Source organism: Podarcis pityusensis (genome assembly GCF_964106645.2).
Source record: "Podarcis pityusensis genome assembly, chromosome: 13".
In the NCBI taxonomy this organism is placed as follows: domain Eukaryota; kingdom Metazoa; phylum Chordata; class Lepidosauria; order Squamata; family Lacertidae; genus Podarcis; species Podarcis pityusensis.
Genome location: NC_138038.1, coordinates 11,840,328 through 11,862,559, shown reverse-complemented (window position 1 = coordinate 11,862,559; position 22,232 = coordinate 11,840,328). Strand labels below are relative to the sequence as shown.

The following is a 22,232-nucleotide window of genomic DNA, read 5'->3' as shown; positions in this document are numbered from 1 at the left end:
AGGTCCAGTCATGGCCGACTCTGGGGTTGCGGCGCTCATCTCGCTTTATTGGCCGAGGGAGCTGGCGTACAGCTTCCGGGTCATGTGGCCAGCATGACTAAGCCGCTTCTGGCGAACCAGAGCAGTGCACGGAAACGCCGTTTACCTTCCCACCGGAGCGGTACCTATTTATCTACTTGCACTTTGACATGCTTTCGAACTACTAGGTTGGCAGGAGCAGGGATTGAGCAACGGGAGCTCACCCCGTCGCGGGGATTCGAACAGCCGACCTTCTGATCGGCAAGTCCTAGGCTCTGTGGTTTAACCCACAGCGCCACCCGCATCCCAAGTGTGCCTATAGCTAGTAGATAAAACCCCCCGAAAGGATAATCAAGATATATGAAAATAAGAAGTGCACATCGTAAATTCAGTACAATCACATCACAAATACAGGTGCATTTAATGCAGCTTACCTTTCTGATGGTTTAGAGCAAATGGCTGAAAGTTTTTAGCGTATTGCAATGCTTCTCTCTGGTTTGTAGTTCCGCCCATTAATAAACTAATAAAATATAATCTGTGTAGCTTAAATTCTAAAGAGCTGTTCTGTGCCATAAGCATTTCTCTGTTTGATACAGCCCACCTAAGATATAATGGAACAAAAGGGGGGGGGGAGGGGAAAAAAAGCAGATTTACCTTAATAGGAACACTGGTTTATCAATTCAACCTTTTCCCTCTGGGTGTTTCAATGTATGTTCACAACATTTTCCCTGTAGGAACTTTTAACATACTACCAATGGGGGGGGGGGGCGAGGGGGGGTTCAACCTGGAGGCAGAATACCACGACTGTTCTTTTAATACCCCCAGCTCCTTTTCAGTTTGGTTGGCCACAGAAGTCATTCATTGTCTTGCGCTGAAATTCGCGGTTTAAAAATTGGCCGATCATTTCCGAGGAGCTGTGGCTTAACAGGTCCTGGGAGGAAGTAATCATCAGTTGCAGTTGGGATCAGAATTGTAAAGAACCGCCTCTGGCTTGTAAACAGCCACTCACCTACATTCCCGTACCAGGTATGAATTATCTCTAGGCAACCAGGCAGGGAGGTTCCCATAAACTGGAAGAATATGAGGTTCCCACCTCTTGGCTACTGATGTGCCAAAGTGACTTGCATGTGGGAAAAGGAGTTAGAAAAACATTTTATGGACTAGTAACTTGTGTAGATTTATTTGCAATAGTTACAAATAAATATTTCCCACTTGTATTTTGTGAACCAATGGAAAATTACGCTGGCTAATAACCTGCAATTAGCCGTTCTAAACGTTCCATTCAGCTTATTGAGTAAACATTAATACTCTTTGTCACACATCCTGAAGACTGTTTTCAATGCTCTGTTTCTTTGGAGCAGTGATTAAAGGCCAGGGATTGCAGAGATTGGATTGTAGTGACTTCCTAGTGTTACATTCGGGATTTGAAGGCAAGTTATACAAATTTCAAGGGAACTTATTGCCATATATGCGTGTGGGAGCATGGGCTGTGGACCACAACCAACTCTGAAAAATGAAGTCGCAGGTGAAGAAATATTATTATTATTTATTGAATTTATATACCGCCCTATATATGCAGATTGATAACGGAAAAGACAGATATAGTCAACACTTGCACACAAATAATTATTTGTACTTCACTCTTTTGTTTAATGCTTGAGAAACAGGAGATTTCCTGGTATACATTTTCATTATTGCTGATGTTTACATTTTTATTAAACATATACAAATGAACACAAGAATTTTCCTTGTCTGTATTAACAGCCCTGAATGTGGGCAGGCCACCACCTTCCTCCAATAATGTATATTTATTCAGACATTTCATTCTCCTGGAAACTTTGGAGAAATGAAAACCCTAGAATCTGGTAAATACCTAAATGAGATAGTACCCTCCAGATTTTCTTGGACTCCAATTTCCATCAGCCCCAGTCAGCATGGCTTATGGTCAGGGATGATGGGAGTTGTTGTCTAGCAATATCCACAATTTTGGCTACCACTGACCTAGATAATTAAAAAGAAAAGGCACTCTGGCCAAAGAGAAACAGCATCACACACAAACGAAAAAGCATAAGGATTGATAAATCCATGTATCCTATTTTCAAACTTTTTATGTGTGTGCGAGATGGACAGACAGACAGATAGATGGGTCTCTTATATCAGGGCAGCTTAACTTTACATGAGCATGGCAGTTCAAAACGATATTACAAAGCTGACATAAAGTTATGAAGGGCAACTCATCAGCTGATTAATCTAAACTTACTCTGCTTGTATTTTATCAACTTAGTTTGATGCAAATAGGTGTTCAAATCAAGCTGCGTTTTGCTTAAAAGGCAAATGCACAGTTAGTTGGCGATATTCAGTATTAGTCATTCTCGGAAGAGGCCTACTGAAACCACAGAACTTAAGTTCATAGATTTCAATGGGACTACTCGATGAATTAGCAGCATATCACCCACTAAATCTGCGCATTTGCAATCAATCCCTCTGTCCAGGGAACTCTGTGAACTGCCCCGAGACCTCTGGGAATAGGGCGGTAGACATATTCAATAAATAATAACAACAACTACAACAACTCTGAATTGTAGCCCTGTGAGAGGAATAGGGGTCTCCTAACAACTCTCAAGGGACGCGGGTGGCGCTGTGGGTTAGACCACAGAACCTAGGGCTTGCCGATCAGAAGGTCGGCGGTTCAAATCCCCGCGACGGGGTGAGCTCCCGTTGTTCGGTCCCAGCTCCTGCCCACCTAGCAATTCGAAAGCACACCAGTGCAAGTAGATAAATAAGGTACCGCTCTGGAGGGAAGGTAAACGGCGTTTCCGTGCGCTGCTCTGGTTCGCCACAAGCGGCTTAGTCATGCTGACCACATGACCCGGAAGCTGTACGCCGGCTCCCTCGGCCAATAAAGCGAGATGAGCGCCGCAACCCCAGAGTTGGTCACGACTGGACCTAATGGTCAGTGGTCCCTTTACCTTTTTAACAACTCTCAACTTCCCTTAACAAACTGCAGTTCCCAATATGCTGTAAAAAAATACGAGGACACAAGTCCAAAGCGGGCTCTGTCACTTTAAATTAGTGTTAGCTCTCAGATGATGGGTTCAGCTTAGGTACTTAACAAGCTGATCACACCATTTGTTGGTTCCTCGCCATTGTGGGCACAATATCTGCCTCACCTGAGAGCTGCCAGTTCCTGTGGAACATAGACCCACCCTGATATTGGACAATTCCTGCTGTAGGCAAGCCCCATTTGACTTTTGGGATTTCAGCCCAGCTGGAACACATTTAGTGAACATCTATTCACTTGAGAATCCCCAGCATTAATGAATATGTTAAAATGAGAGACTTTAGATGGCGTTTTATCTGAATATTAAATAATAAATAAATAAATAAATAAATAAATAAAACAGATGAGTAACTCACTCTAACGCAGGTCTCAAAACTCTAACTTTAAGTGCTTCCAATATTCGGTTGAGCTCCACAAACGGCTGCTTTTGACTTTGGTCTATCGAAAGTCCGGACTCCTGAAAAACAAGATCATACCACACATTCTTTAGTTATTTTTATAGATGGGCAAAATAGTGTTTTTGTGTCTGCGGACCATTAGAACATGGGGTGAAGACTCCACAGTCGCCTGGAAATTCAACTAAAACAATAGGTGAAAAAATTATTTTGCTTCCCAGGAACGAGGAATTCTAGCTGCAATTACCTGGCAAAGTTCCTCAGCTACATCTAGCATTCCTTGCCGGAAAAAGTGTTCTACCATCACCTCATTCAGAATCCGCTGGCTATCAGCCTGCCAGCATCCATCTATTCCCACGCTGCTGATGTCAGAGTCAAAATTCTGTGAAGGAAAAAGTGACAATCAGTTCCAGGAAAAAACCAAGCTCTTATGTTTTTATTTTTGCATTAGGCGAATTATATAAATCTCCACTCAGAAGTGCTTTTGCCTATTTCTGAACTGCCTTGCTTCGCTTCTTCTTGTCTTTTAAGATACAGTGGTACCTCAGGTTACATACGCTTCAGGTTACAGACTCCACTAACCCAGAAATAGTGCTTCAGGTTAAGAACTTTGCTTCAGGATGAGAACAGGAACCGTGCTCTGGTGGCGCGGCGGCAGCAGGAGGCCCCATTAGCTAAAGTGGTGCTTCAGGTTAAGTACGGACCTCCGGAACGAATTAAGTACTTAACCCGAGGTACCACTGTATTCCTTTCACATGATTCATTACGTCCTTTATACAAAAAGAAGACACCATTTTGTTTCTTTCTGGTAACCATTAATACATTCTATATTTACAAATTTTAAGAAATTAAAGATAGGAAAGGGTGTAGTTCATTACCAGAAGGTAATGCAATACATATTCTATCAGAATATGAAGTTATTGTGCATAAGTCATGTCGGCTTTTAGAAGGTTGCTTTACACGTTTTTCTAGGCTGTCCTTCAGAGTGGTGTACAGTAAGCCCCCCAAAACACAAGTCTAATCTATAAAACCACATATAAGCCACCAGACATAAACATCCAGCAAATCAGATAAAAGTGGCCTTGTATTTAAGCTTTAGCATGGTAGGAGATTGACTATCAGCTGACAGGGATTCCAATCAGATGACTTGCTGATCAGGTGACTGATGGGATGAGGTCAGAGAGGGCAATTTGTGAGCACACATCCACACACCCTATCAGGGTTCTGAATTGGGATTGCAAAACGCCTGGCAAGCTGTATTCTCTTCTCCGTGACTGTGGCTCGGGATCTGCTCCTTGTGGCAGGAGGTATGGCCACTGCTTGCTCTCCTTTTTATTTTTTAAACACATTTGGCATATTTGAGGAATTGAGGGGATTCTATCATTCTTGCCAGCCAAAAGGTGATTTGTGTCAACATTTGAACCAGCCTCCCATAGAGTGTCTTCCCCTTACTGTGCTACCATACGAGTCCTGGTGCTGGAGCCTACGTACCATATTTTCCACTCTATAAGACGCACCAGACCACAAGACGCACCTAGTTTTTGGAGGAGGAAAACAAGAAAAAATATATTCTGAATCTCAGAAGCCAGAACAGCAAGAGGGATCGCTGCACAGTGAAAGCAGCGATCCCTCTTGCTGTTCTGGCTTCTGGGATAGCTGCGCAGCCTGCATTCGCTCCATAAGACGCACACACATTTCCCCTTACTTTTTAGGAGGGGAAAAGTGAGGCTTATAGAGCAAAAAATACGGTAATAACCGTTCTGATTCCTGCTCTTCCTTGTACATGAGGCTGTCTCCCTGGCAAAAAGCCCTTTTTTTCTTCACATAGGCATCAAGAGGAGCGGTCTACCAAGTGCACTTTTCCCACAGGACTTTGATGCTCTTTGGGAACCCATGTTCTACTCTAGCCATGAACTCTGGAATGAACTGGATGCTGCGACAAGAATGTCTGTCCTCCCCTTGCTGTTTGGCTCCACCTATTTGTCTGTAAAAAGAGCGGTTCTTTTCAGGCTTGCCTATATTTGTGCGACAAGCAGATTCTTGTCTGGAGGGAGCTCTGGGTGACAGTTGCTGGGCTCACGCGCACTAGGGAGAGTGCTGTGTCCCTCGACTGCTAAACTGTGCTTCGTAGATGTGCTTGAATATGATCTTGAAAGACTACATTGGCTCCCAGTATGTTTCCGAGAACAATTCAAAGTGTTGGTGCTGACCTTTAAAGCCCTAAACGGCCTCAGCCCAGTATACCTGAAGGAGCGTCTCCACCCCCATTGTTCAGCCCAGACACTGAGGTCCAGCTCTGAGGGCCTTCTGGCGGTTCTATTTTTTTTTTTTTTAAAATAATATTTATTACTTTTAAACCTTACAAAAAGGAAAGAAAAAAAAAAGAAGAAAAAAAAGAAGAAAAAGGAAGAAAAAACATACAGTACAATATATAAACAATACACAACACAACATTAACACATTAAACAAAACGAAAGCAAAAACAGTTCAAAAAACACACATCATACCATCTCAATATCCTCTCTTTCATTCCCTTGTTTCATCGACCTCCTCTCACCTCCCTTTTTGTATTCCATTTCTATTAATTGTTTCAGCAAATCCTTTCCATCTTTCTCTATTTTCTGTCATATGATTATCTTAACATATTTTAACCTTATTTTCCATTAAAACTATAATACTTATTTATGCTTAATTCCTTAAAACATTTCTACTAAAGCCATATAATTTCCTTCCAACATTTTTCTAACATTCCTTCTGGCGGTTCTATCACTGAGAGAAGCAAGGCTACAGGGAACCAGGCAAAGGGCCTTCTTGGTAGTGGCGCCCGCCTTGTGGAACGCCCTCCCATCAGATGTCAGAGATAAACAACCACCTGACATTCAGAAGACATCTGAAGGCAGCCCTGTTCCGGGAAGTTTTTAATGTGTGACATCTTAGCGTATTTTTGGTCTTTGTTGGAAGCCACACAGAGTGGCTGGGGAAACCCAGCCAGATGGGCGGGGTACAAATAAATTGTTGTTGTTGTTGTTGTTGCATTTGGGGCACATTCAACTGTTGTGCGCATTGGCTGGTTCCTTCCTTTTATAGAAAAAGATGTATTTTGCATTTTTAATAATGTTGAAAACTACCCAGAGGACTCACTTAATGAGCATCATCATAATAATAATAATAATAAAAAATATACAGATAACATGGGATGCCACTGGCATGCATGCAATGGCAGAATCACTGGCTGGTGGGATATTCACGAAGGCTGGAGTGGTGTCAGAGTTGCTACATTATTTCTTGCAGAAAGTGGTTTTGTTTTACTGCCTGCCTTGCTGCTGAAAGTGCATAGGATCTTGATTACGTTACGCTAGCATAACCAATATAGCAGCTGCTGGCACAGTAGGACCAGAAGACCACTCCGTAGGACGCAGGAACTAGGGTAATAGACAGGTGCAGCTTGACAGGTGAGATACATGTAAGGCCAAGAAACGTTTTATTTGCACAACATGTATTTATAGCCTGAATAATGGACTACAAAGGAAAACCCCTATTTAGAGACAATAATTTTTAAAAAAACTGGGGGGGGGTTGGTCCCAAGGAATCAAAACTGGGTTAAATTGCCTCTCTGAACACGTTGGGAATGGTCTACTCTTATGAAGGCAGAAGTGGGGGTTGAGGCAGGGGCTATGTCTTGCCAAAACAGGTTTATGGGCTGAAAATTCTTCTCTAATAATAATAATTTATTATTTATACCCCGCCACTCTGGGCGGCTTCCAAAAAAATATTAAAATACAATAATCTATTAAACATTAAAAGCTTCCCTAAACAGGGCTGCCTTCCGATGTCTTCTAAAAGTCTGGTGCAGTGGTACCTCGGGTTAAGTACTTAATTCGTTTGGGAGGTCCGTTCTTAACGTGAAACTGTTCTTAACCTGAAGCACCACTTTAGCTAATGGGGCCTCCCGCTGCCGCCACGCTACCAGAGCACAATTTCTGTTCTCATCCTGAAGCAAAGTTCTTAACCCGAAGCAATATTTCTGGGTTAGTGGAGTCTGTAACCTGAAGCGTATGTACCCTGAAGTGTATGTAACCTGAGGTACCACTGTAGTTGTTTTTCTCTTTGACATCTGGTGGGAGAGCGTTCCACAGGGCGGGTGCCACTACCGAGAAGCCCCTCTGCCTGGTTCCCTGTAACTTGGCTTCTCGCAGCGAAGGAACCACCAGAAGGCCCTCAGCACTGAACCTCAGCGTCTGGGCAGAACAATGGGGGTGGAGACGCTCCTTCAGGTATACTGGACCGAGGCCGTTTAGGGCTTTAAAGGTTAGCACCAACACTTTGAATTGTGCTCAGAAACATACTGGGAGCCAATGTAGGTCTTTCAAGACCGGTGTTATGTGGTCTCGGCGGCCGCTCCCAGTCACCAGTCTAGCTGCCGCATTCTGGATTAGTTGTAGTTTCTGTGTCACCTTCAAAGGTAGCCCCACATAGAGCGCATTGCAGTAGTCCAAGCGAGAGATAACCAGAGCATGCACCACTCTGGCGAGACAGTCTGTGGGCAGGTAGGGTCTCAGCCTGCATACCAGATGCAGCTGATAAACAGCTGCCCTGGACACAGAATTGACCTGCGCCTCCATGGACAGCTGTGAGTCCAGAATGACTCCCAGGCTGCGCCCCTGGTCCTTCAGGGGCACAGTTACCCCATTCAGGACCAGGGAGTCCTCCATACCCGCCCGCCTCCCGTCCCCCAAAAACAGTATTTCTGTCCTGTCAGGATTCAACCTCTCTGTTAGCCGCCATCCATCCTCCAACCGGCTCCAGACACTCACACAGGACCTTCACCGCCTTCACTGGTTCTGATTTGAAAAAGAGGTAGAGCTGGGTATCATCCGCATTCACATGATAACAAAGACTCCCATCTCTTCTAGTCTGATCCTGCGAACTGTCCTGTTTAGCACTGGCTAAAGGTAAGGTGGCATTAACATTCATGCTGTGCATGACATAACCTGCTTGGTGCTTTGTGCAAATGGGGGGAAAGCAAGCAAGGTGTGGGGGTGTAAATCATTTCAAGAGATATGAGATGCAAGATTATCCCAGGGGTTGTTCCCGCCTGACCATGTGAAAATCAGGGAAAATTGGAGAAGGGTGATAGCTCACTGTTCCAGATTCAATCCCTGGTGTTTCCAGGTAAAGACCCTTGGCCTGAAACCTTGGAAAGGGACTGCCAGTCAGTGTAGGCAATAATGACCTAGATGGGCCTATCCCCTGACTCAGGCAGCGTCTTCTGTTGCAAAATTTGCTTGCATTGACAACTCATAATTAAAGGCAGTAACCCAGCCACTGCCTCTCAAGAGCTTATCGGTTTAGGAAACTCCCTAAAATCCAGTCACTGTGCTAAAGATTAAAAACAGGAAGGGTTTTTTTTCACTTTTAAAACAATGCTATCCAGCTTTTCCATAAAAATGCTCAACTCGCACAGTAAAAATAAAGTAAGACGGTAAAATGGCAGGGGGAAAAGATAAGATTAAAAACTAGGAGACAGCTGAATTTTCAGATTGGAAGCTTAGCCAGCTGGCTAGATTGCCATCAGAAGGCGAGAAATGAGGAAGTAAGATGGACCTCTCTAGGAAAAAGTTCTAAAGCTTTGCTGCAGCTACAGAGAAGACCCTGTCCTGCATCCTGAAGAAATGCAATTCAGAGGCTGGCAGGGTAAGATAGAGAGGCTCTCCCTCCAGAAGATCTTAGTAAGCAGACATGGTCATATGGGAGAAGGTGCTCCCAGAAGTACAGTGGTGCCCCGCAAGACGAATGCCTCGCAAGACGGAAAACCCGCTAGACGAAAGGGTTTTCCATTTTGGAGGTGCTTCGCAAAATGAATTTCCTATGTGCTTGCTTCGCAAGACGAAAATGTCTTGCGAGTTCCTGCGGGGGTTTTTTCCTTTTCCCCCCCTTTTCCCCAAGCCGCTAAACCGCTTATCAGCTGATCGGCTAAGCCGCTTAACAGCTGATCACTAAGCCGCTTATCAGCTGATCGTTAAGCCGCTTATCAGCTTATCGTTAAGCCGCTTAACAGCTGATCGCTAAGCCGCTTATCAGCTGATCCGCTAAGCCCGCTAAGCCGCTAATACTGTAGCGCTAATCCGCTAAACCGCTAATGGGTTTGCTTCGCAAGACGAAAAAACCCGCAAGACGAAGAGACTCGCGGAACGGATTCTTTTCGTCTTGCGAGGCACCACTGTAGCCTGATCCCAACCCAGTTTAGGGCTTTAAAGGACATAACCAGCTTTTTTAATTGGGCCCTTTATAATAAACCAAAGGGCAATATTCCATTATGCATGATGCCAATTCTATTGGGCACGATACATTATTCTATAAAGAGCTTCAAAACTGTGAAATTCCTCTTACATTTTCTGCTTATTAGAATATGATACGATAATCTTTATTGCCGTTGTCCCATACAGAACAACGAAATTGAAAAAATCTACATCAGACATTCAAAAACCAACAGGCCTGCTATCCCAGCTATCCCAGCCTGGTTAGCCCCCTAAAAACTCTGATACCCCATAATTAAATACAATATACTCCCATAAAGACTACCTTACACTGCGTTTAAAACCAAAACCGCATTTGGATAGAAACTGTTTCTCAGGTGGCTAGTCCTAGTCTTTATAACCCTGTACCTTCCTCCAGAAGGCAGAAGCTGAAAGAGATCATTTCCGGGGTGCGCACTATCCTGCACTATCTCTGCAGCTTTCTTATGGCACCTGGAAGCATAGATTTGATCCAAGGTAGGAAGAGTGCACCCAATTATTCTCTCCGCAGTCTTTACAACCCTGGACAACATTGCTTTTTCCCTGACGGTGCAGCTCCCAAACCACACACAGAGACCATAAGTTAATACACTCTCAACAGTACAATGGTAAAATGCCATCAACAGGTCCTTTGAGAGATTATTTTTCCGGAGGAATCTCAGAAAATATAACCTCTGCTGTGCTCTCTTCATCAGGTTTTTGCTGTTTTCTCCCCAGGTTAGAATCTGCTCATGAGTTGCCAAATGTAGGTTTTGCACGTATTCGTCCGTGTTTGATGGGCGCCAAAATGGTAAAGCGAATAATCTTCCAGCACTGGCAATCAACAAAGCTCAATACAGTGGTACCTCGGGTTAAGTACTTAATTCGTTCCGGAGGTCCGTTCTTAACCTGAAACTGTTCTTAACCTGAAGCACCACTTTAGCTAATGGGGCCTCTTGCTGCCGCTGTGCAGCCGGAGCACGATTTCTGTTCTCATCCTGAAGCAAAGTTCTTAACCTGAAGCACTATTTCTGGGTTAGTGGAGTCCTTAACCTGAAGCGTATGTAACCTGAAGCGTATGTAACCCGAGGTACCACTGTAGTACCCTCTCCCCTGTTTTTCCTCTAGCTTCTCCTTTACAGGTAACATGGCCTATTAAGACATTCACACCATCTGTCACCAGAAATTTATCTAGGACCATATTAATTCTAACTTGGACCTTCCAAAAAAAGGTGCTAGGCATATTTCCTGTGGGTGATTTGCGGGAGGGGTATGGAGCCCCAAGCAGATCTAACACATCTCCTTTGGCAAAGGCCCAGTAGCTGCACCTTTTGGAAGGAGGTCCAAGTTAGTATATGGTTCTAGATAAATTTAAAACACTCTGGTTTCAATGTAAAAGGGACCCCTGACCATTAGGTCCAGTCGTGGCCGACTCTGGGGTTGCGGCTCATCTCACTTTATTGGCCGAGGGAGACAGCGTACAGCTTCCGGGTCATGTGGTCAGCATGACTGAGCCGCTTCTGGCGAACCAGAGCAGCACATGGAAACTCTGTTTACCTTCCCGCCAGAGTGGTACCTATTTATCTACTTGCACTTTGATGTGCTTTCAAACTGGTAGGTTGGCAGGAGCAGGGACCGAGCAACGGGAGCTCACCCCGTCGCGGGGATTCGAACCGCCGACCTTCTGATCGGCAAGTCCTAGGTTCTGTGGTTTAACCCACAGCAAAACCCGCGTCCTTTGGTTTCAATGTACCCAGGACTAAATATTTTGCTGCATTAGTCTTAATCTAATTATCTAAAGTGGCAATCTATTTCGCAGAAGGCCGGTTTTCAAGGTGAAGGCTACATTTTACCTCTGGGTTCTTTATTTCACTTGGTTTCTGACAGGGTCCAAACTGGGGGATATGGTTTTGCAAACAGAAATATAGACACATCCACTGAGCTTTCTTGAAAACAACCTACAGCAGGGATGGAGAAACTGTGGCCTTTCAGACGCTGTTAAATAAAAACTTACATCATCCCTGACCCTGGGCTACGTAGCTGGGGCTGATAAGAGTTGGGAGTCTCACAACATCTGGAAGGCCAGAGATCCTTCATCTCTGTAAAAGCTAGTTGCAAAAGTCTGGGGAGTCTGCAGTGCTGACTCACATTAAATTTTAAACATACAAAGTTTTTAAAAACAACAACCAAGCATTGGGACACAACCAAACGAATGCTCTAAATACCTTGTCAATAGCTTTCCCAACACGGGAAACACTACTGTGAATGTCTTTATGATCTGAGGCCAATTTCTGAACAGTGTCCTTTATTCGCTTGCAGCACTGGGTCATAACAAGTGATATCGTCCCCGACAGATCTCCATCTTGATCTAGACAGAAGAGAAGAAAAACAAATAATTAATTGCATTATGAGCAAGAAACACTAATACCCAAGAAATGGAATTTCTGCAAACAAAGGGCCCAAGCGCCGTCATTTAATTTCACTTCTGAAAAGTCATAAGCAGTTTCAAAATGGATTACAGGACACACTGGTGGGGCGAAAAATCTGTGTCCCTTCAGATGTTGCTGAGCTATAACTCCAATCATCCCTGATCATTAGCCACATTGGCTGGTGCTGAAGGGAGTTGAGGGTCCAACAGCACCTGAGAGGCCATCTAACCCCCACCTCTGGTGTCAGGAAATGTTATTCCTGTGGGATTGGCCAGCATAATTTATAGCATGCACAGCAAGTTATATACAATCATAACTCGAAGCCAGCTTCATCGCCGCCTTGTACTCAGTGTATTATTTCAGATTACGCTAAATGGTTGGTTACTTACCTGGAAAAGCAGTTCTTGCAAAGCGGCCTTGTCAAGTGTACACTGTAACAAGGCACACTAGCTACGCACAATGTTATGAGATTCTATCCAGCACCTGAATCTTTATAGAGGCAAAAGTCTTGCTTCTGCAGACCTCTCTTGCATTCCCTCCGTTCGTTTCAACCCTCTCAAGACTTGAAAAGACCAAAGAGAGATGCAAACTGGGCTGGGTCACTCTGGAATGACTTTGTAGACGGTTAAGAAACCTCTGTTTCATCTCTGAGAGGTCCTGCCCGGTTTTCACTAACTGAGAAATATCCATCAGGGTTAAAAGGTAAAGGTAAAGGGACCCCTGACCATGAGGTCCAGTTGTGACCGACTCTGGGGTTGCGGCGCTCATCTCGCTTTATTGGCCAAGGGAGCTGGCGTACAGCTTCTGGGTCATGTGGCCAGCATGACTAAGCCGCTTCTGGCGAATCAGAGCAGCGCACGGAAATGCCGTTTACCTTCCCACCGGAGCGGTACCTATTTATCTACTTGCACTTTGACGTGCTTTCGAATTGCTAGGTGGGCAGGAGCAGGGACCGAGCAATGGGAGCTCACCCCGTCGCGGGCATTCGAACCGCCGACCTTCTGATCGGCAAGTCCTAGGCTCTGTGGTTTAACCCACAGCGCCACCCGCATCCCTTCCATCAGGGTTACTCGTTCCCAAATACCCATCACATCTGATGATGAGAAAAAACAGAGCCTTGTGAAGGTGGGTGCAGAAGACCACATGCAGACCCCTAGATCAGTTGTGTTTCTTCATGGAAACAAAGCAGAGGTATTTTTTGTGATGGCAGACTATCTGCAATTCAGGATAGCTTAGCGGTACGTTCAAGCTGCTGAGGTCTAACGAAGAACAAGGCACCAGTCTTTTCTCCTGGCAAGGAAGTATTCCACACAGCATTCAGTTACCTGTAATTCTGACAAATTTACCTGGATATAGCACAAAAAATCAGTGGCAATTCTGCCTTTAATTAGGAAAATTACATTTAGCAGAACCATACTGGGGGGGCAGCTAAAACAAGAGTGAATATAGTGGAACCTCGGTTTTCAAACGTAATCCGTTCCAGAAGTCCGTTCGAAAAACAAAAATCAAAGGGCTGTCGGCGAAGTGAATGGTTAAAATGGAAAAATGCACCATGGAAGCTGTTCAATTTCCAAGGCTTGTTCGAAAACAGAAGCATTCACTTCCGGGTTTTCAGCGTTTGGCTTCCGAATCGTTTGGCAGCCAAGGCATTTGAAAATCGAGGTTACACTGTATTTGGAAATCTTAGGCTAATATGAAATTTTAAAAGGCCTAACTCGGAGGGAGAGGGAAGCCACACAATGTTTTGTGGTGGAAATACCAACGGCATCCTCTGAAAAACAGAGATATGGGTCTATGAAAGCCTATTTATCCCATATGTACTGTCTTTTGAGGCAACTGCTGCTTTTATATATACACTGGTACCTTGGTTCTCGAACTTAATCCATTCCGGAAGTCCGTTCCAAAACCTAAACATTCCAAACCAAGGCATGTTTTCCCATAGAAAGTAATGCAAAATGGATTAATCCGTTCCAGGCTGTTGAAAAACTACCCCTAAAACGCTTCTCCCCACCGCCCCAATCAGCGTGATCTTTCGAGATCTCTTTCTCTCTTGATCTCTCTCTCGTCAAAGTGCCTGGGCGGCAGAGCGCTGCGGGGACTTCTCCTCACCAGCCCAATCAGCACGATCTCTCTAAAAACGGAAGCGCAACACTAAAAACGGAAGCTCAGGACTCAGGACACGTTCGACTTCCAAAAAAAATTCGAGAACTGGAACACTCACTTCCGGGTTTGCGACGTTCGGGTTCTAACTTGTTTGTGAAATAGGCTGTTTGAGAACCAAGGTACCACTGTATATATAAAACAAGTGTGGCACTATGCTACCAACTTCCATTTGCCAGCACAGCAAGGCACACACTCACTCCCCAACCAAGGTCCAGGAAGTCCTTCTCCAGAGAAACACACAGGCTCAGTTCAGAAGAACAGCTGCCACTTGCGTTGATGAATAGGAGGGAAGAATCGGAGACTTCACCCCTTTATTAATCCCCTGGTCTCTTCTCTCTGGCGAGGCAAGTAGAAGCGCTGCAAGCTCAAGTATCTGCAGAAGCTGTGTCAGACTGAGCAGTCCCCTGGCCTATGGTGCATCCCAGGAGAAGGCAGACTTTGTTTACCTCCTCTCTAAAATGAAGAACAGCATACACTTCTTGAACTCTACCCTCCGTTTTCAAACCTCAAGGCACAATAGTTTCTGAAACTTGCAAGAAATAAAAAAATTAATGCAATTGTGGAAAACTATGGAGCTAAGCTGCTATGGTTTTCCCAGTAGTGATGTATGGAAGTGAGAGCTGGACCATAAAGAAGGCTGATCACCGAAAAATTGATGCTTTTGAACTATGGTGCTGGAGGAGACTCTTGGGAGTCCCATGGACTGCAAGAAGATCAAACCTCTCCATTCTGAAGGAAATCAGCCCTGAGTGCTCACTGGAAGGACAGATCCTGAAGCTGAGGCTCCAATACTTTGGCCACCTCATGAGAAGAGAAGACTCCCTGGAAAAGACCCTGATGTTGGGAAAGATGGAGGGCACAAGGAGAAGGGGACACAGAGTATGAGATGGTTGGACAGTGTTCTCGAAGCTACCAGCATGAGTTTGACCAAACTGCGAGAGGCAGTGGAAGACAGGAGTGCCTGGTGTGCTCTGGTCCATGGGGTCACGAAGAGTCGGACACGACTAAACGACTAAACAACAACATGGAGCTAAGCTAGTCAGAGTACTACAGAAGCTAGAAAAATCTCAAGTGCTAGCATCCAGTCTGGTATTTGAAAAGAGGGAAGGAGAAACTGGTCCACCAGTTCTGATTTATCTCCATGTTTATCTGTAGTGTCCAGTTCCTCAAGCACCGCTTCAGAAGAGCCACTTCCATGCTCCAGCAAACCATTCCCTTTAACTGTTTTCTCTGCCACATAAACGCAGAACTATGTTTCACTGTCTAATCAAGACGCAGCGGTGTACCTGCCTTTAAATTTACTGAGATACTGAATAAATAATTCCCTCTATCTTCTCATTTAGCTACAAAAATCTACAAGCCTCAAGGAGATTTATCCTTTGTTCAGATGTCTAAATGCCTCGTGACTCACTAGTCTCTTTGTGTCAAATGACCACAGCTCTCAGCTTTCAACAATGAAAACAGCACGGGTTACGTCAACAGGCCCAACATGGAACTGACCATTCATAAAACTGGTGCCACCATGCAATTCCTGCCCCTGTGAGAATGTCATCAAGTTGTACTCTCTAACACAGGGGTTAGCAAACTTTTTCAGCAAGGGGCCGGTCCACTGTCCCTCAGACCTTGTGGGGGGCCAGACTATATTTGGGGGGGGGGGGGATGAACGAATTCCTATGCCCCACAAATAACCCAGAGATGCATTTTAAATAAAAGCACACATTCTACTCATGTAAAAACAAGCTTATTCCCGGACTGTTCCATGGGCCAGATTTAGAATGCGATTGAGCCGGATCCGGCCCCCGGGCCTTAGTTTGCCTACTCATGCTCCAACATTTGCGACAGTCACATTATGACCCAGTTCCAAGTTGTGAGGTCTCTTTTGTCAGCCTTCAATGATAACTTCTATACGTTCCCTTTTTAAATAAACACCCAGCTTAATCCCAGTCTAAACATATTTACTTGGGAGGAAGTGCCAATAAAAACAGTATTTCCAAATAAAATGCTTACTCCTAAATAGCCTCACTGAAATCTGGCACAGAATTACACATATGGCCTCATCATTTCAACAGACTGTGTGTGTGTGTGTGTGTGTGTGTGTGTGTTCAGTCGCACATTAGACCGCAGGTATAGGAAAGTCAGCAAACTTGTTACTGTAAACTTTGTTTACATTTGCTCTATGGGATGTTCATTTAGGAGCCACCAATGACTAATGCCATTATTACTCAGTGTGAAAGAGTAAACTTACCTGCCGGTGTGGAAATAGATTAAGGCTTCCTTTTTTTTTACTCATTACAAAAGGCCAAGGAGGACAGGATAGATTAATCACTGCCCAGTCCTGAGATGTCAAAACAAAACATCGCCTCCTGCATCTCAAAACTAAAGCCCTTTATCTTTCAAAACTCTGTAAGCAACTTAAGTTAGCTCTTTTTGCTCAGTCAATAACAAAGCCAAGCACTTGCGTCTGGGAAGAGGGAAAACGCCTCCTCCATATAATACAAGAAAGCCATGCTGATAGTTAGCTACTTAATTATAGTTGTTAGAAAATCATTTCCCAAAATACAGCAGCAGTAGTTTTGTCCACATCATCTCTTTCAATTCCCCAAGTTGGTGAGGCTCGTTTGACAACAATGAGAAATCAAGTTTTCAGTGTCACTGGCCCAAGACTTGTGGAACACAATGAGAACAGGGATTCAGTGAGTGCCTTCTATGTCAACTTTTAAATGCCTAAGGAAAACTATTCCACCAGGCAAATAAGAGGACATTCCCTACAATGGTCTACTTGTGCTTGATATTAATTTCTTTTTGCTTTTAACTTATTTTTAACTCATCATGTTATTGTTTGGTTTGGTTTTTTTCATACTGCTCTGAACTGTGGTATATTTTTATGAACTAGTTGTATATAAATATTTCTTATAAATAAATAAATATGAACAATTGTATCCAAAGGAGGAAAGTCAGTCTCGCCACTGCCTTTTTCAAATTCATCTAAATCTTTAGGCAGAATAGGGGCTAGTAGCCGAGAGGCCTTCCAGCAGACAGACCGAAGGTGAAAGACTCAATAAGAGATGCATATAAGAAAAATTACAAACTGCAAACAAGCAACTGGAAGTTGAGGTGAAGGGACACCACCCCATACTCACTTCTCAAAGTGGCCCTTCAGGTAAAGTAGCTGATGCCAAGAGTGCAGAATTTGTCAGACGATGCTCATCAGACCCATGAATCACATCCTGGCAAATTAATACTACAGGGTTTGCCATGTCTGTTTCTGAACCTCTCTCTCTCTTGCAACCTTTGGGGAGGGGGCGCAGAGAAGGGAGAAAGAGATCCTTCCTCTCTAGTTACATACAAACTGTATGTTCCACACAACCAAGCAAGCAAGCCAGCCCAGCAGGAAGGCAAGAGAACATAAAAACACCCTCTGTAACAGACCCCAGCCCTTTGACACAGGGAAACTAAGGCCACATGGAGCATACCGTTCTCAGGGGACAAAAAAAAAAATGTGTCTACAATCAGTTGTTGCAGTTGCTGATATTTGTCTCTCTCAAGAGACAATGGAGTGTGCCTCCAGTGGTGAAGTCAAACTGCTTTGCTTAGACGACAAGACCCTCCTCTTGGCCTTGCTGATGTGGTCCAAAGAAAAGCAGAGCAATACATTTGGCACCAGCTTGGCTGCAAGAGTCGACGGAAGGAGGCACCATCCAACTATCTTAGGGATTCCACTCCAGATTTGTGTAGGGTTTACTCCTTAGCCTTTTCTTCTCCCAAAGATGTCCCGCAAGGCAGTGGAGGTTTAGGGTAAGAGCATGGGTAGGCAAACTAAGGCCCGGGGGCTGGATCTGGCCCCATCGCCTTCTCAATCCGGCCCACGGACAGTCCAGGAATCAGCATGTTTTGTACATGAGTAGAATGTGTCCTTTTATTTAAAATGCATCTCTGGGTTATTTGTGGGGCCTGCCTGGTGTTTTTACATGAGCAGAATGTGTCCTTTTATTTAAAATGCATCTCTGGGTTATTTGTGGGGCCTGCCTGGTGTTTTTACATGAGCAGAATGTGTCCTTTTATTTAAAATGCATCTCTGGGTTATTTGTGGGGCCTGCCTGGTGTTTTTACATGAGCAGAATGTGTGCTTTTATTTAAAATGCATCTCTGGGTTATTTGTGGGGCATAGGAATTCTTTCATTCCCCCCCCCCAATATAGTCCGGCCCCCCACAAGGTCTGAGGGACAGTGGACCGGCCCCTTGCTGAAAAAGTTTGCTGATACCTGGGTAAGAGTTTTCCTTCTCCTAGAAGGGCTACTTTCATAGGTTGACAAGCCGTCTGCCCCTCACGTGCAGAAACCACTTTCTTGACCATCGGACCCACGATTGGTCTCGTCCACTCAATCTGCAGGTGCCTGTCTTTGGGGAAGTCCCTAACTCACCAAGGGTTCGAGACCCATAAGCAACCCTCACCTGGTTTAGTTGACTAGTTGAAGCTGTTCCCGGAGTGTGATCACTGTCAAATGCTGACATTTTCTAGGAGCCACAGGTGAGAGCTGAGAGCAGGGTAGCGACAAAAGGTGAACAAACTACCCCAGAGGGAGCACAACATCTGCCCCACCAGACGTACTACCCCTCCCCTAACACCCCACATACCCATCTAGGAAACAAACCGGATCATAGGGAACTGAATGGTGTCTCAAAACAAGAGGCAGACTACGCGAGAGCTGACCAGACAAGGATAAAAGTGATATTGTGAGGCGGTGGGAAGGGAAACTGAGACAAGCACGGAGTTACCATAGTTTTCTTAACAACAGCCTGGCAGTTGGAAGTTTTCCTTCACGAAGAGTCGTAGGGTATCCCCCCTCCCCCAAAAAACAATTTGACACGTATTTTCAAAAAAAAATAAAAATACACCCAGAAATCCGGCAGTTGGAAGCTTTCCTTCAAGTAGACTTACAGGGTTTCTTTCCCCTTGCATGATATGTGCGCTGGGCCCGATTTAGGTTTAATGAGGCCCTAAGCTCTTGAAGCTAATGGGGCCCTTTATATAAACAGCTGTCCTTTGTCAACAACAAATTGTCGCTGTTGTTTTGTGTTGAATATATGCTGCATGGTAATTTATGGACCTAATAGGTCCATACACAACACAAAATACTGTTGCTGTGTGTAGGTTTTTATTTTATTTGCTTTTTATCTTGTATTTAGGAAATGTACATCCAGGTTGTTGTTTATCCTTTAATTTGGGGGGGCGCCAAGAGAGTGGGGCCCTAAACTATAGCTTCTTTAACTTATACGTACGTAAATCCGCCACTGTAATGTAATAAAAGGTAAAGGGACCCCTAACCATTAGGTCCAGTTGTGACCGACTCTGGGGTTGCAGCGCTCATCTCGCTTTATTGGCCGAGGGAGCTGGCTTACAGCTTCCAGGTCATGTGGCCAGCATGACTGAGCCGCTTCTGGCGAACTACAGCAGTGCACGGAAACGCCGTTTACCTTCCCACCGGAGCGGTACCTATTTATCTACTTGCACTTTGACGTGCTTTTGAACTGCTAGGTTGGCAGGAGCAGGGACCGAGCAACGGGAGCTCACCCCATTATGGGAATTCGAACTGCCGACCTTTTGATCGGCAAGTCCTAGGCTCTGTGGTTTAACCCACAGCACCACCCGCATCCAGGTTGTTGTTTATCCTTTAATTGGGGGGGGGGGGGCGCCAAGAGAGTGGGGCCCTAAACTATACCTTCTTTAACTTATACATACCTAAATCTGGCACTGTAATGTAATACAGTGGTACCTTCAGGTTACAGACTCCGCTAACCCAGAAATAGTACTTTGGGTTAAGAACTTTGCTTCAGGATGAGAACAGAAATTGTGCTCCGGCGGCACGGCAGCAGCAGGAGGCCCCATTAGCTAAAGTGGTGCTTCAGGTTCAGAACAGTTTCAGGTTAAGTACCGACCTCCGGAATGAATTAAGTACTTAACCCGAGGTACCACTGTATTTCCCCCCAAAGAACAACAACAAAGCGCCCAAAGTGGTGTCGGAAAACTCTGTGGCAGGCACTTTCCTCAAAGGGAGTCGAAATTCAGTTTCCAGACAGTCAAAAATTTGAATAAGATGTCAAAAATGGAAGTCAAAAATTTGAATAAGATGTAAAAGTATGTTTAATTACTGTTGAAAACGATATGTTAAAAAAACTAATAAAAAAAATATTTAAAAAATTCAGTTTCAGTGGGATTGGGGGGGGGGTAAGGAAAGCTTCACCTGCCGGATTCCTGCCTGCCTGCTGCTTAGAGAAAAGGCAAGCGCCTGGTTCTTACGGACATACTCTCGCTCTGGAGGATCTCCCGGCGCAGCCCCGCCACGTACTGGATCAGCTCCTCCAGGCTCCGCTCGCACAGCTGCCCGTAGCCCGAGAACTTCTGCAGCACCTTCTCCAGCTCGCGCTCCACCGTCACGCACTGGTCCATCGCCTCTTCCGCCCGGCCACCCCAGGCCCCTGCTGCCCGGCCTTGGCCCCACCGGACGACGGCGGAGGCGGCGGCCCCACCGACCGGGCCGAGGAGAACCTGCGCCGTGTGAGGGAGGGAGGCTTGTTGTTTTTGCAGGCAGCGCGCCGGACGGACCGGGGGAGGAGGAGGGGGGTCCTCCCCGGCGGAAGGTTGGAACTGCGGCGCAGGCGATTGCTCGAGGCAGCCCAGGCGGGGTCCTCGAGGAGCGCCCGCGTGATTGGGTAAGGCTTGCGCGTGCGTAGATGTAGGAAAAGAGTGCAGAGGAGCTCGCATGCGCCGACGCAGACGAGGGTGAAACTTGCTGGGTTCCTTTGCTTGGTTTTCCCGAGGCGGAAGCGGCAGCTCAGGAAGAGCTCAAGCGGAGGGAAATGAGCCGCCAGGCTCTTCCTCGCTCCTTCAAAGCGCTGCCTCTTACAGGAATTCGCGCTTTGTAATGTAGGTCTTATTCCAAGTTGGGGGTGGGGAAGGGATATGTCGGTTTGGCGAGTAAATATATATAGAACGCTGTGTATGTGCAGCGTTCTCCGCCTTTTTTATCGACAACTGTCACTTCTGTCTCAGCGAGACAAAAAAAAGGCGCTAAAGGGAACTCGGAAATTAGAAGCTTTGTGTAAGTCTGTATTATTATGTCTATTGTTTTTACCGTTTGAAAGCAGTCGAGGTGCGTTCAGGCAGCAACTTAGACACCTCAGACTGTCGTTTCCTCTCATAAGCCTTCTTGAGACTCCCAAACAAGCATTTTGTCATTTCTGCATAAACACAGGTTGGGCAGGGCCTGTATGAAAGCAGCCTCTTTGAACAGGCAAATCAGGCAGTACGGTTATCCCCTTTTTGAGGGTGGGGAGAGGAGGGGGCGGGTTTGTTTACCATGAGATGTCATAGGTAAACAGATAGGGAAAGCGGAAGTAGCGTTTTGGGGGTCCTCCTGCCATGGCTCCGACTTCCGTCGCGCGTCGGCTACGTATAGGTCATCACGTGATTATTTGTTTTTCTGTGAGTTGTTAAACCTGCTGGTTCTGCGTCTGGGACTCTTAGCTGCCCAACGAGCTCCTAATTTCGTTGTTGTCGTTTTTACAAATGTATAAATGCTTGCAAAGATTGTATCTTCTTGTTCTTCTTTACATGCTGTCATGGCTCTTTAGAAAATACGCAGAAGGGGACTGTTAATATTTTTATTATTTCTTAAATTAGTATACTGCCCTTCATAAGATCACAGCGCGCATCACAGCATAAAAATACAAAATGAAAATACAAAATACATAATAAAATAACCAACAAACTATTAGCATCCTTCCCAAAAACACATCCAAGAGCCCACAAAATGTTCATTCAGCTAAAGACCTGGGTAACAGAGAAACATTTTGGTCTGCCGTCTAAACTGATGAGGAATATCGACTGGAG

General features: G+C 45.2%; 1 protein-coding gene across 1 annotated transcript in view; it reads right to left on the bottom strand.

Annotated features, from left to right (window-relative positions):
• The window catches only part of RMND5A (required for meiotic nuclear division 5 homolog A), a 32,608-nt gene extending 11,659 nt beyond the window's left edge, over window positions 1-20,949 (bottom strand). Inside the window, exons 1-5 of the mRNA XM_080976848.1 lie at window positions 20,648-20,949; window positions 11,975-12,117; window positions 3,722-3,856; window positions 3,436-3,536; window positions 453-619 (exon numbers count right to left, since the gene is read on the bottom strand). Of these exons, the coding sequence (XP_080832974.1) occupies window positions 453-619; window positions 3,436-3,536; window positions 3,722-3,856; window positions 11,975-12,117; window positions 20,648-20,789 (688 nt within the window). The 5' untranslated portion in view covers window positions 20,790-20,949. The remainder of the gene's footprint in view (window positions 1-452; window positions 620-3,435; window positions 3,537-3,721; window positions 3,857-11,974; window positions 12,118-20,647) is intronic.
• Window positions 20,950-22,232: the final 1,283 nt, after the last annotated feature.